At 44.4% G+C, this 14,243-nt stretch overlaps 1 protein-coding gene across 12 annotated transcripts in view; it reads right to left on the bottom strand.

Moving 5' to 3' along the window:
- LOC125744386 (receptor-type tyrosine-protein phosphatase mu-like) overlaps nucleotides 1-14,243 on the bottom strand; it is a 200,150-nt gene that overhangs the window by 73,306 nt on the left and 112,601 nt on the right. For all 12 annotated transcript variants that reach the window (XM_049016138.1, XM_049016147.1, XM_049016183.1 and 9 more), the window contains exons 8-11: nucleotides 13,703-14,011; nucleotides 12,312-12,421; nucleotides 9,597-9,798; nucleotides 9,172-9,274 (exon numbers count right to left, since the gene is read on the bottom strand). In XM_049016138.1, coding sequence (XP_048872095.1) covers nucleotides 9,172-9,274; nucleotides 9,597-9,798; nucleotides 12,312-12,421; nucleotides 13,703-14,011 — 724 coding nt within the window. The remainder of the gene's footprint in view (nucleotides 1-9,171; nucleotides 9,275-9,596; nucleotides 9,799-12,311; nucleotides 12,422-13,702; nucleotides 14,012-14,243) is intronic.

The following is a 14,243-nucleotide window of genomic DNA, read 5'->3' as shown; positions in this document are numbered from 1 at the left end:
ACCTCCTTGTAGGACTGGATGTAGATTAATGTCATACCCAGGATAAAGCAACTGCAGGTTAAGGGCCTTGTTCAAGAGCCCAAAAGAGTAGAATCTGGGCATACACAGGATTTGAACCAGCAACCTTCCAGTTGCTGGCACAGATCCCTAGTCTCAGAGCCACCACTCCATCCAGGTCCTGGGGTGGAGGTAAGAGTTAAATGTTTTCTTGAAGGAATGTTTCTTGAACTGAAAAAAAATGATTCATAAAATACATGATTGAAAATTCATCTATGTCAAGTAAAATTAGTGCATGAATGTTTCATGAGAATGGGTATAAACACTGAAATCTGCCCCGCCCTCACAATGAACGAGGCATGTCCTTCAAGTGTAACTGAGCGACGGACTGATGAAGGACACCCCCCCTGCCGCCCCCCCCATACCTGTTCATCACCAGCACATTGAAGACTTCAGTCAATAACACTGTAATTCCAGGTATTAATTCAAACGAAATGCTAAGGGTGAAATTAGCACCACCTCAAAAGGAGACCAGCATTCTGGCCCCAATATTCCGTTACTGACATCCCATTTAGGGAGCATAATTGCAGTAATTAGTTTCACATTATCCTTTATTTAATTGAGATTTTATGTCTAACAGTCATGCATGAATTAACAGTATAATATTAATAGGATCTATCAGTATTACGTAAAGCTAATTTGTTAATTTACTTATTAACAGGTAATCATTTTGAATACAAAAATAACGAATCATCCATTACATGTGACTCAGTAGAAAATATTAACAATAATATTTCAATGTATGTTAACACATTTATTGGTCCTTCACTTATTTTAGATTCGGCATCATTATTCTTTGTCCGCTATCTGAGAGGCATTAGCATTAGCTGCTATAATAACGAGATGCATTTACACCGCAGTGGTAATGGGTCGCGCTTCTTTGCTACGAACGAACGAACCAACGAACGAGAGGCCAGAACTTTAACCATGACCAGTTTACGCTGCACAGGTGCAAGGACAGGCGTTCAAGGAAAGGAGAGCTACCTTTGCAACTATATATAATTTAATCTTATTTAGGCCAAGTTATGATGAAGTTAATTTAAGATACAACCCAGAAGACAAGGGGGAATCTAATACTTGGACAATATAATGCATTAATATGAATTCCTTAAAAAAGAAATTGAAAGGTATGTTTTTATTATTGAAATGATATCCTCTTGCTGTTCCTTACATGAGTCTTGGAGTTAGACAACCAAGCATTATTATTACTATTTATTATTATTATCATTATTAATAATAATAATAATAATAATAATATTGTAGTAGTTGTTGGATGAGGGGGTGTACCACCCAAGCTATATGGAGAATATTATATGCGCAATCTGTGAAGTTTGTTAAATGAATTCTTTTCTTTTCCCCTTCTTTCCAGATTACATCTGTCATAAGCCATTATGGGATATCAGGCTCCCTTCATGAATACATATTGCACTCCCTCAGCCATAACTCATTACGAGTCACTTCCCCGGTACCAATAAGTCCCTTTTGCCCTTTCGGCGCAGCTCAATATCACGCCAAGCCGCTATTTAGCGATAAAATCGGACATAATAAAATATTAATTAGCATGGAGGGGCTGGCACGGAGGACGGAGTTAATCATGGTCCTGCGCCAGAATGAAAGGGCGTGGCAGAAAGTGTGCTGATGCGAGAGGGCCCCCGCCACGCAGACAGGGAGACGGGTACGGGGCATTTCCGCTAGATTTAGCGCCTATTTAAAGGCCGCCCATAACTTTAAGGACCCGTCAGCAAGCCGACTTACGGCCGCCCCGTTCACCGGGGGTCACGGGGGCCCTGAGGCGGCCTGGTTCTCAGGTCTGCTAAGCACGTCAGACAAGACAGATGGAAGAGGCGAAGGTGAAAAGGGAATAAATCCCTATAAATGCCAACGTTTTGGACAGTTTCACTCCAAGCTTAAAAAAAGAAGTGGGAAGGAAGACTGTCCTGTGCAGGGCTGCAGAGATTAGGAGTCTTTCCCGGAAGTTAGGGGTGCATGGCGGGGGGTGACCCGGGTCAGGACGCCAACACCATGAGCAACTGTGGGATGCAGATTCGCCTAGAGGTGGTTGGATGATGGCTGGATGAATGGATGGATTAAAGTACATGCAGGACTTCAACAGTCTTTTTTTGCAGTTAAGGTCTAAAGTTCCGAGGCTGAATAAAGAAAAGAAGAAAAAAAAACCTGTGGCAGTAATTAAAGCACATTTAGCCGCAGGATTTACTTCAGAACTATTTCTTCCCCTTCAATAAATAATACAAACCGACCTCTGATGACTTCTGTTCAGGTGCCAGTAAAGACCGCAGAACCAATAAATCATCAAATCCTTATTTAATTAAATAAACTCCTTTTTCTGAGAGCCTACAGACAGGGGCTGATGTCCTGGAGAATAGAAGGTCTGCAGTAAAGCTGGCAGGAATGGAATCGCTCTTTAATTAAATCTACTCCAAAAAGAAACAAAAAAGCATAAAAAATACCTATAAATTATTCAATATCCTGTCTTAGAGCTTAATATTAAACAGTCCTTTCTTCTTACATTTACATTATTTAATACAAAAATTAGCATTACGAAAACAATTCTTATTTTCCCTTCCGGCATTAAAGGAAGACCCAACAGACGAATAAGGCATTTTTGAGAATAATTTGCCACGAACCGGATGCTCCTTTTTTAATGAGTGAAACACTTGTGCGTTACATAAAAGTAACACTAACTTTCAACACATCGTCAAATAATATCGCTACACGTGAGCACAAAACACATCTGTACACTTAACTAAAAAGCCAACGTTTTTTTTTTTTATATAAAATGGGTTGAAAAGCAAGAAAAATAACATGAGTGAGATTGCTAAGACATCCCCAACAATGTTTTCCGGTTTTAGTAGGAACTGTTTCCATTTACTCTCTTTCCATGTACTGAACTGGTGCAGTGAATATCCAGTCATATAAACAGGTAAACAGTAAAATAAATTAAAAAGACTGTGTCTTCCCTTCCCTCTATACGGTAACATCTTGTCTAACGACATCCATCCTCTAGTGCCCTAAACAGTCATTTCAACACCCAACCGACATGGCAAGAGGGCCCTGCATGGACAACGATGTTTATCTTTAGAAAGTTCTAGAAAATTAAATCCATTGCAGGTGTCTTTTTTATAAGCATAACAAGACCACCCTCTCAAGTTTACGTGTTGTCATGATGTAAAGGCTATGGAAAAGATTTAGACAATATTTCATTATAATTATTACCCTCTGAACAAACCCGAGTCTGATCATTGTTTGAGTAAATCAAACACAAACACAAGTCCATGAGGTCCAATGTTTGGGGAAATAGAGCACAAACAGGTATATGAAATCCAAGCCACGCTTCTTGTTCCATTTCCGTCTCTTCCGGCGGGTGGGTAAACACTGACAGAAGGTGCTGTGTACACCGGCAGCCCCAGTGTCAGGTGGAAGACCAGCGGAAAATAGCGGATTAGGCTTGCATTTCATTTCACACGTGCTGTTTCCCAGACAGACGGCTGTGCAAGATCTCATATTATTCATGGAAGAATTCATTATTTTACTCCCCACAAAGTCCCTCTTCAGTGAGACCCCAACTTTTTATGAACTGCTGAGTCTTTTCTAGCCTCCATCCATCCATCCATCCATCCATCCACCCACCCTATCTCAGGCACTCAATGGTACAAGGGAGAGGTACTTCCTGAATAGGATTCTAAGTACTCCTCTTGCTGCTTTATGAATTGATTTAAAACTCTGGAATTTTGTCTATTGTTCTGCCAGAGGTTGCCATCAACTTAATTTCCCATAGCTCAACAAGTAGAGGATCACACTAACAATGCAAAGGTTGTGGGTTCAAAGCCCAGGATGCTCCCACGAGGGCTCAGTTGGCTAAGCCTCTCTGCCTGAGATCGGAAGGTCACTGGGTCCAGCCTGGCCGCAGTATATCTGCGGGTCCTTGAGCAAGGCCCTTAACCCCTGTCTCCCTGGGTGGTCACCCTTCACGGCCAGCTTGGTCTCAGAAAGCAAGTTGGAGCCTTTTTCAAATACCTACAGAGACCAAGTTCCGGGAGGTGTAAAGAGAATTTCCCCATGGGGATCAATAAAGCATCTATTATTATTATTGCAAATTGTAACCCTTCGCTTTACAGTACCATAAGTTCCTTTGGATAAATGATAAATGATAAACTATGGACATGGTCATGCTGCTCTCACGTAACCAATCGAAAGTCATCACAGACAGACAGGCAGAGAGGTCAGATGACGGCAGCCAGTTACCAATGTTCATCCTCAAAAGGATGGAATGTAGACCACCCAAGATGGTCCACAGAAGGTTAACTTCAACACCTTCTCATGTTCATCTTCTCATCGGAAAGGTGTGGGGAGCTCCCGTTACCAGGGAGCCTCTTTTTCGTTCTTCTGCCTCAGCAAGGCCTTATATTTATGAACCACCCTCCCGCCCCCCCCCCCCCCAAACCATCAGAGAAGCAGGAAATCACCCGCAGCTGGCCAAGTCTCCAGTCGCTGACATGACCTCTGTGCAGTCACGCGTGAGGCCTGAGCGCTCCGTCTCAGAGAGCCAGCCGCATGCTTCTCAGTTTGTCCCAAAAAAAGTATGTTATGATAAACTGCTTCTCTGCTGGCCCAAGGTTGCATGCCGATGACCAGTGACTGTTTCGGGTGGATTGTAATGTCACCTTGTATGGAAGGTCGGGGGAGTGGGGGGGGGGGTCCTAAATTCAGTCTGGTGGCATTTTCATTTAATTTCCTACATTCAGATGAGAACCTGTGGGCCAGGTATTAGGGCCAACCCGAGGTCCCCAATTACCATAATTGCATTTCCAGCATTCTCATTTATCGTCTCCCATGACTGTTGCAATTCCACTCATCTTCAGCGGGGGACAACATCAAAAAGGATTTGCCTCTGTGTGTTTGTAGTTTCAGGGGCGTTCTGGAAAACCCAGATAAACCACCCCCTCCCCCCTTTTAATTAACCCCCATTTTGAGAGAAAAGATCTTGACGAAGCTCCTTGTTTCATTCCATTTCCAAGTGATGAAAATTCACAGGATTCGGTCTCGAAATTAAAGGTGAATAATTTGAAATAATTGTTTTGTTTGTGTTTTTTTCCATACAGACCTCAGCTGACACCGACTCCCAGCTCATTCTGATGTTTTCCTGGTTGATCCAGGCGGATGGTTATGAGGTGAAGCTGTCGCCTCAGACGTGCTGCCATGCGGCTCCTGCGACCCCAGACTTTGTCCTCCTACTTATAGGCAAGAGCGCAGCAGAGGCATGGATACCCGGGCAACTTCAGAGGGCCCGGCACTCTACAGGGGCCCTTAAATATGCAAAATTATGCAATATAATTTCTAATTTCTAGCTACGGCCCCAGCCAGAGGGCATCCTGAGGTGGGCATGAAGCCACCATCCATCGGCAGTTTACAGCCAAATGCAGAAAGCAAGGCCTGCTAGATGAAGAGGTAGTTATTTGCCAGTGGACGTCTTTGCCAGAAGCAGGGGGGGGGTATGGCTGCCTCTCTGGAGCAGACCTGACTCTCTTCACAGGTGATAACGCAGAAAGAGAAACTTACTCAATTCAACGGCCGAGAAGAGGGTACGCCGAGTGTCTCGGACATTCTTAGCCCAGAGCTACTTGCAAACACTCGTCTCAACATACAGCGCAAAGACAGGACAAGCTTGGGGTGGGGGAATGGGCGGGGGTTCAAACATTAGTGCGATGCAGCGTGGCTGACAGACGGAACGGTAATCCTGTTAAAGCTACAATGTCCCTCCTGCCCATGGAAGCGTGTGTTTGTCCTGCCAGACAAGACACTCGCTCTGTTACGCAATTTCCCAGAGCGGCTCAGCGCAAACACGAAAAGCTGCGTTTCGTGTCGAGGATACTTGGCAGCCTAGGAAACGTTTTCCGACGATTCTGAGCCTTTTTGTTCCTATATTTCCTAAATTAGAGGCAGATGAAATTTCCATGCGCTGATCCAATCATTTTAATGTCTCCAGTCCCGCTGATGTATCACAGAAAAACATCTGTTACTTCCCGTCCTGAATCTAGAGGCCGCATTCCCCCACAAATCCATTGCGACACGTGTCGCATGTTTCATTTTTTAATCGGACCGCACGCATTGTTCTTGGTCCTATATTGAATTCACTGCTAGCCAACAGATCCACGGCATTCGGTGCGGCATCAAAAAGGTCCACGAATTTGAAATTAAGCAGCAGTGGAGGCGAGTACTTCAACCTACGTGGGGAATCGGCACGGGTGGGGAAAACTCACCACGGAATTTAGTGAGAGCCCCAAAAAATTCCGGAATGCTCCAAGTGGCTTGTCAGTCGGCACCGTGGTTACGGGAAACAAGTCACACAGGAGGCAGAATGGGTGCATACCGACGGGTTCCTGAAACCCATCTTTTTTTAAATACTGAGGCACTCCGTGCTGCCTTTGCTTAACTGTCATGCTGTCATTTGTAGCTTGAGGGGAAAGACGAGGGGCTTCAAAAAGCTTCCCGTCAGATTGTTCCTCTCCCTTTCTGTTCCCTGGCTCCCCCTGCCATCTCTTTATTCTCACCTTCCCAGGTGCAGCATCTCCGCCTCACTTACCCCGCTTACGAACGAGAAGCGTAATTTTAGTCTCCTAAACCTGCACGGCTGCCAACATTCGGGTCTCCTGCTTTCTGCACGCTCGGGTCGAGTTCAGGTGGAAGACAGCAAATTATTTTCATTACGAGTCACGGTTTGGTACCTGAAGTAATTTATTTTGCATATTTATACCGTGTTTTATAATCTAATACACCTAAATAATTCCCTTTTCTGGAACCCGTTAAAACAAAATGAATAAATATTCATGATTTATTTAAAGGGCTGGTTTAATGATATTCTAATTTGTCAGGTACAGCTTTAAATTAAAAGGTGATAATTCCATTATACAGCTGATTTTTAAATGGTGTGAACCAGGCTGAACCGGAGCTAATACCACAAAAACTAGATCCCCCGTCTAATCTGCAATGCAATGAAAATGCCTCCCGACTGTAAACAAAAGGCTGACTTATACGGTAATTAAAGGGTGGCTGATTCGTACCTGTTCAGTTAATTTTTTTAAGGCTTCAATTATCCTGCTACATTAAAAAAACACAGCATGTATATTACGACTAGTGAACTATAATCGCTGAGGGTTATAGAAGATCTGACACGTGAAAGAAATGAATCACAGGGAAACATTCAGAATTCTGTAACGGAAAGAATCTGACACATTAATTATAGTGACGCTGGATTGTCAAACTCGAAATCTGAACAGAACCAGAAGACACAGAACAAGAAACAAAACCATCTGATGTGAATCATATAATAAAACTTGAGGAACTTTGAATATTTCCATGCCAGCAGTTGTTTGAAGCCTGTGCAGCATAACCAGGTAAGACGGCAAGAGCGGACTTTGTTTTAGATGGTTTGTATGTGCTTGGTTAGAGCTGTGAATATCTGTGGAGCTGATGTGTAGCTAACAATTACTGGGGTCATATCAACTCAAGGAAAGGGAAGACATCTTCATCGTAGGGTAACTGTAAGCACACACTCAGGATCCAGTGACATCAACACAGTAGCCCAGCCTAGGGACACCTGCATGTCCAGGGTCTTGCTTCTCAGCTGCGGAAAACCGTTGTGTCCAAGGTGTGCATGTTTTCACTGAGCAGAAGATCAAACTTTCCGAACCGTGGGCCAAAAAATATAGTCCGTTCCCACAGACTGTGGGTTTCTGCAGTGCTGTGCCGTCCAAACAGAAGAGCACATAACAGAAGGGAACCCCAATTATCTCCTTTAGGATGGTTCAGTCGGAAATACCTCAATTGCAATGGATTACCTGCATGCAGTAGGTAGAACTTCCTAGCTAGCAGCATTATCCAGCGTAAAAATTCACAACTATCTATTTACACATATGGATTTTCCCTGGAAATAATTCAGAAATGAAGTGTCTTTCAGAGCGATTGACCACAGATCAAGTGGAGTGGCCCGCTCACTGTGTACTTTTATGTGTCTGCGGTATTGTTGTCGCCATTATATTTCATTGACTGTTTATTACCTTTCAAAATTTCCTTCACACCTTGCAAAAAATTCAGAAGTCCCCCTGAACCGTATGCATGTCTACAATGCCCGCTGCTTTGTATGTGGAGCTCATGAATATTAATCATTAGCTGTTGTTTTATTGGGTATTTCTGTGTGTCTGTAATCTTGTTTATTAAGTGGTGGTAGGTAATAGCGACAGTGCTTTATCAGGGATGTCTACATTTCCACTAAATCATTAATAGGCTTAATCAGCACTTAAGTCCCCTTAGAGCAAAAGGAGCTTTATAAACGATTAAACAACCAGTAGCCCTGTGATTGTCTAACTGTCACTTCAATGCTGTGCTTTCATGACACTGGAACAAAGGGAACAACAGAGCGGTGGCATCTCAGAAAGCAGTCTGCTTTTGTTAGCAGTCTATCTAGTGTCTGCCCAGGACATCTGTGTTGAACAACATGGCTTCGACTGTCTGTAGTGATAGTCATGTGACACGAATTTATCTCCAATATGTGTAGGGCGGGGGGGGGAGGGGGGGAGGGGGGGGGGGGGGCGACAATATTCTGAGCTAACAAGCCTGAGATCTAAAAAAAATCCAGGTGGTTTTGGTAAACCAGGACAGTGGTTACTGCTTATGACACAAGAGGCAGTGGATTTGAAGAGGAAGCGGTGGTCAGGATTACATTAGACACGTGGCCCGCTCGGATTTGGAATAATCAGTGCTGATTCTAGTTGGTGACAATGGCTGCCAGTGTGTGGACTACCTAGTACATAAAAGGGACCGGAGATGAAGAGCTCTAGACGTGAGCTTGGGCACCTCTCGGCTTTCTTCTCATCTTCAAAGGCCAAATTTCACCTTCTCCAGGATCAAATGTGCAAACAATAAAATCGGGGGGAATAAAAACGCTCAACAGATCAAAAGCGGTGCCGCTTCCCGCCGATATTCCATCGCAATTATAGCTAATGTGGAAGCAGGTTTTCCGGGGTTCCGGCTGGAAGCTGGGGGAAGGAGAGAGATAGTCCAGGGCATAGGTTCACCAAAAGGCGCACAGACCCCTACCTGACAGGCGCCCCGCGGCTCTGTGCCGGCTTCAGCATGACTGTCACTGTGCTGTCAGTCTGGTTGAGAGGTGTCTCGTGGTCATACCCGGGCATGTGGGGCGCTGTGCAGGGCACACAGATCATAGGCAGATTCACCATGGTCGAACATTGATGACTTAGCAGGTAGACTTTGCTACTGGCTAATGAGCTATTACTGCTAATGGCTAACAGGCTACATTCATAGGCTAAAAACCAATCAAACCTTGATGCCTACAAGCTATAAATACACAGATTTACCCTTTACCCTTATCAAAGGGATCACGTTCTCCTAAGTTTCATCATCTCCTGTGATTTGAGTACTTTGGCAATCGTCATATACGCTCCTATGAAGATGTCGATATGAGGGCAGCCCAGTACATGCAAGAACCTTCTCATGCTCCTCACCTGAGATCTTGGTGGTGAACTGTGTGATGGCAGGCGGGCCGAAACCTTTGACGGTGCTCGCCCTGATCGTGAAGGAGTATGTAGAGCCAGGGTAGAGCCCCACGAATAGGTGCGAGGTCTCGTTGCTGTGCTTGAAAACCTTCCCGCTCTGGTTTGACAGGTCAAACTCAGGGTCAAAAGAGCTAACGGCCTTGTATGAAATCTGCCAAAGGGAAGCGATTGTCAAAATTCACATAAACCTGTAATATGTTATTTAAAATGTGCTGAAGATAAAGCCTACGCACATCCTTTGGTTTTGCATCCAGCAAAAAGTCACTGGTAGCCCCATAGTAGATATGAGATCTTTAAAAAGGTAGTTAAGTTCCAGCTGAGTACATTCCCAGTAGCTAAGGTGTAGCTGTATTAGCTAAAACTACACACCTTAAAATAAAATAATAATAATAATAATAATAATAATAATAATAATAATAATAATAGCAGTAGGATAAAAAGGTGAGATGGACCGATATCACATCTATTTCACGGACTGCTTCATGCCCTATGCTGCCTGGGATAAAGTCCAGGCCCCCTCCTCCATGACCCCAACCAGCATAAGTGATCAGAAAACAGGGAGATAATAACAGTGATAAAATAACACTCTAAGTGCCTGTCGAGATAAAGGCTAAAAGGCGCCGAGCCCATGCTGTCCTCAGTCTGCCTGGGACTCCTCCTCTAGCTGCTTTGTTTCACACCTTCCCCACGTCGCTCGAGTGCGAGATCGGAGGTGTGGAATCGTGAAAGCAGAAGCCGCACCTCTATCTGCTCTCGAGGAAGATTAATTTAAATACACAGAGTGCCACACTATGGAAAGGATTCCTTATTACGTTGCCCATAGTTTAATTAATGTGCCTCTTACTGCAAACCCCAATGCCCAACAGGTGTGAAAGGCCTTCCCCATCTCCGAGATTTACAAAATGTCATAAGGCAACCTTTCAAGGGCAGGACCTGGAATGTTCGTGACTCGTCTGGCGATTTGTCATCATGAAGGCTGGGAAGATGCAGTGAATCTGGCGGATGGTGCCAGATGCTGGAAGGGGGGGGGGTGTTTCAGGGCAGGGGCGGGTCTCAACGCACCCATAACGAGGTAATTGAATAAAGCTGAACACTCATGTAGACTGAGCGCAATGGGTCAATTCTCTTGGGTTCCCAGTTTGCTCGTTTTTAAGTTAGTGAGCAAAATGGTCATTCTGTACATATTGTTTGATTTCCCTTCCCTTTAGATCCCAAGGGTGCAATAAGATTTCTGTGTTTAATCTTCCAGTGCCTGTGTCCTGCATATCTGTTTGCCACCCTTAAGATATGCGTTTTTTTTTCCATTATAACTAATATTAGTTCTGTCTAATTGTCACATGATCAAGTCACATGACCTACAATATCAACTCATTCCAGTAGCTTGGAATTTGTCAGATGTTCCTGTACGTGAACCATCCTTTCACCTAAATTTCATCAGGTGCCAAAAACGGGGCTACATAACAGCAGCAGACTCGGGCGTTATCTGAAGTCGCTGAGAAAAGACAAGCTGCCAAACTGTTCAAACAGTTTATACAGGAGCACACAAATGAGTAAAGATCGAGAAATTTTCAGCAAGAGGCGTGTCTTGGGGAAGCGTGTCATGGGGGTGACACGAACACGCTAGGAAAACAATAGCTGGAGTCGCTCTGCGGCAGCCTAACGAGGCAGAAAATCTTTGATTTGTCCATTCTCTGAGAGACAGCTCAATGGGATTTCAAAGGGCCTACACGATGACAGAATGTAATTTCACAATACGACTCCGTGACAGCTTAATTGGTGAAGTTTTTAATGAATTACTGCCTGTACGGAACTCTGGATCCACTGCAGCTGACCCTCATTGTCAGAACGTCGAATAGCATCAAATCCTCCGATAAACCAGCGATTTGTTACTGAGTCAAATCGTTATATTTCACTGAAAAGGTACCTACTCTATAGATATTTGCCAACCGAATTAAAGACAGACTTTGATGCTACTCGGTCTAATGGAACACATAACGTTCAGGTCCAGCCTTGATTTCTTTGAGAGCCTTATCTGGGTAATATGAAGAGTAAAATACAGAATCGGTCCTTAATTAAACAAAAAATGTGACAAATCACAGTGTCATACATATGTGCTTCATCTTGGCTTCCATTCAGTTTTTGAGTGTTAATTCTGGGCCCTGCTTAGAAAATTCGCTCTGTACCGCAGAACAAGAACCCACTAGTTTCTGTGGGGGAAAAAAAACGGCTCAGTTTGTCCCACCAAGGCACCCGTAACTGCCATGTCATTCTTCAACTATATTTACATATTAGCTATACTAGGCTCCATGCAAACACATTCTGTAACTGTGCACTTCTGTAAAGTTCTTATCTTTGCCAAGGTCTATGACCACCAACTACTCAAAATCACCTCCCGTTTATGTGGTTCACCGGTAATCTATAAAACTTGTGCCCGGCGAAGTCACCTTCATTTCACGAGCCCCTGCTACGGTCAGAATATCTGTATTCCTTTTATCTGATATCATACCCGTGGTCAAGCTACTTCTGTACAACATTTATGAAACAGGCAGCGGGGACAAAGCAGAAAAACAAAATGAAAATTAAATGAATTATGAACTATGGATATGAGGCTTCAAAGTCACTTAGTGATGGTCACTTAGTGAGTGGTACATTGTCACCACTTACCTCATACAGTGTAATTATGCCGTATGTCTGGGCCGGCTCCCTCCATTTAAGGGCAATCTTTTCCTCATAGGTGCTTCCCTGAATGGACTCCACTGGAACAGCACCTGGCACTGGAGGGAGAAAGTATTACACCTTTTTAAGCCCAAAAATAGAAAACGAGCACAGAATCTTATTGCTTTTTAATTCAGCCGCTTTTTATGCAAACTTGCGTAGCTGATAGTGTTGGCCTTAATCCATCTCCATTTCGTCTTTGCAGTATGGAGGCGTGGATGCTCTTCTGCTTAGGAAACTAAAACCTTGATTCAAGGGTACAACAGCAAATCCCAGGGAGACTTAAAAAAAGTCGTCCTCCCATCACAAAGACTATTCCTCTTCCCCAGAGCACCTGCCACTGCGTGCTGGCTCTACAAACGACGGGAGCACAATGCTGCAAACTTGAATGCCGCAGTTGAAAGCCAAGTAAATTAAGAGAGAAAGACTTCCTCCAAAGCCAGAATGGAGAATTTGTACAATATGTTTTCTTATCTGAAGACTCAGAAGCATTTAAAATGCTGCACTTTTCTTCCCCAAGTCAATGTTTACATCATCTTGGTTTCTGAAAAACAAATTGCCGCACACGGTGGATGTGAGTCGCTTTCATTCCGCTGTTTTAATGCGGAAAAACCAGAACACGGGTCGGACAAAGAGAATATTTGAACCAATGCGGCTCCCCACTCTTCCTCCTCCCGGGATTTTAAATCACACATTCCGCGTCTTGGCTTCTTTCAGCGTTCCCCATCAAAATCCCCTCCGTCTGTCTGCTCCGAGATCTCTAGGGTACCGCTGTGAACACCTCACCTAGAACTACCAGGGAATAATGTAAGGAGTGCAGCCAATAAGCTCAGGAGAACTGCAGAGGCTAATATAGGCCCGTGTTCTCCATTATGACAATGAAGAGGTCTGGGTTCAGGTTATTGATGAAATGGTGAAGTGTGTAGTTCAGTGGGTTAGGCCTCTGCGCCTGTAATCAAGTCGCAGCCTTGGCAGAATAGTCACACTGACGATGGGCCCTTGCGCAAAGCCCCCCCTCCACAACCCCCTCCCCAAAAATAATGCTCCAGGGGCACCAGATAAAGTGCTTGACCTTGCACTCAGGTCCCAAGTTTTGCTCTGAATCGCATGTGTGTATACGTTACCTCAAAGGACAATAAGACAGGAAATGTGAAAATAAGAATTCCTATGTACATGTACTCATACTCAAACAAATGACAAACAAAGCTTCACTTCATAATGCCTTGTGATATCAAGTCCTGTTTTCCACCTAACACTAGAGGGCGCATTATGGTGTGGTTTCAGGCCTCTGGCAATTCGTAAACTGTGTCATGTGACATGCTGGCCGTGCAAGTGCTCACCATCTTCATCAGTCAGCACATCCACCTCCTGGCTCTCTTGGACGCCCTCGGGATTGCGAAGCACCAGTCGGACACTGACATTGGTGTAGGGAGGAAGGTTCCGGATGACATGCTGTGGCGCGATGCCGGTTGTGTCGTGGCACACCTCCTCGCGTGTCTCCTCCTTGCCGCCGGCCCGGTAGCGGTACTGCACAGTTAGGTTGTAGCTGTGGCAACGTGTGACGTTGTAGCCGAAGGGCTCCCAGCGCACGGTGATCTGCCTGGAGTTGATGTCCACCACCTCCAGGTTCCTGGGCCCGTGCATGGGGTCTGGGAAGAGGTGAGAGTGAGCATGTTCATCAGCGTTTATAAGCATTCCTGAGCATGTTCATCAGCGTTTATAAGCATTCCTGAGCATTCACATGTGTTCATAAGTGTTCATTAGCATTCACGTATGTTCATGAGACTTCATAAACATACATAAATATTCATAAGCATTCATGGGAATTCCTTAACATACGTAAACATTCAAAGCATTCTTGAGAATTCATAAACATCTGCA

The sequence above is a fragment of the Brienomyrus brachyistius genome, chromosome 1 (assembly GCF_023856365.1).
Source record: "Brienomyrus brachyistius isolate T26 chromosome 1, BBRACH_0.4, whole genome shotgun sequence".
NCBI classification, from domain to species: domain Eukaryota; kingdom Metazoa; phylum Chordata; class Actinopteri; order Osteoglossiformes; family Mormyridae; genus Brienomyrus; species Brienomyrus brachyistius.
Note: the sequence above shows the minus strand (reverse complement) of the source record. Positions and strands in the feature narration are given on the sequence as shown.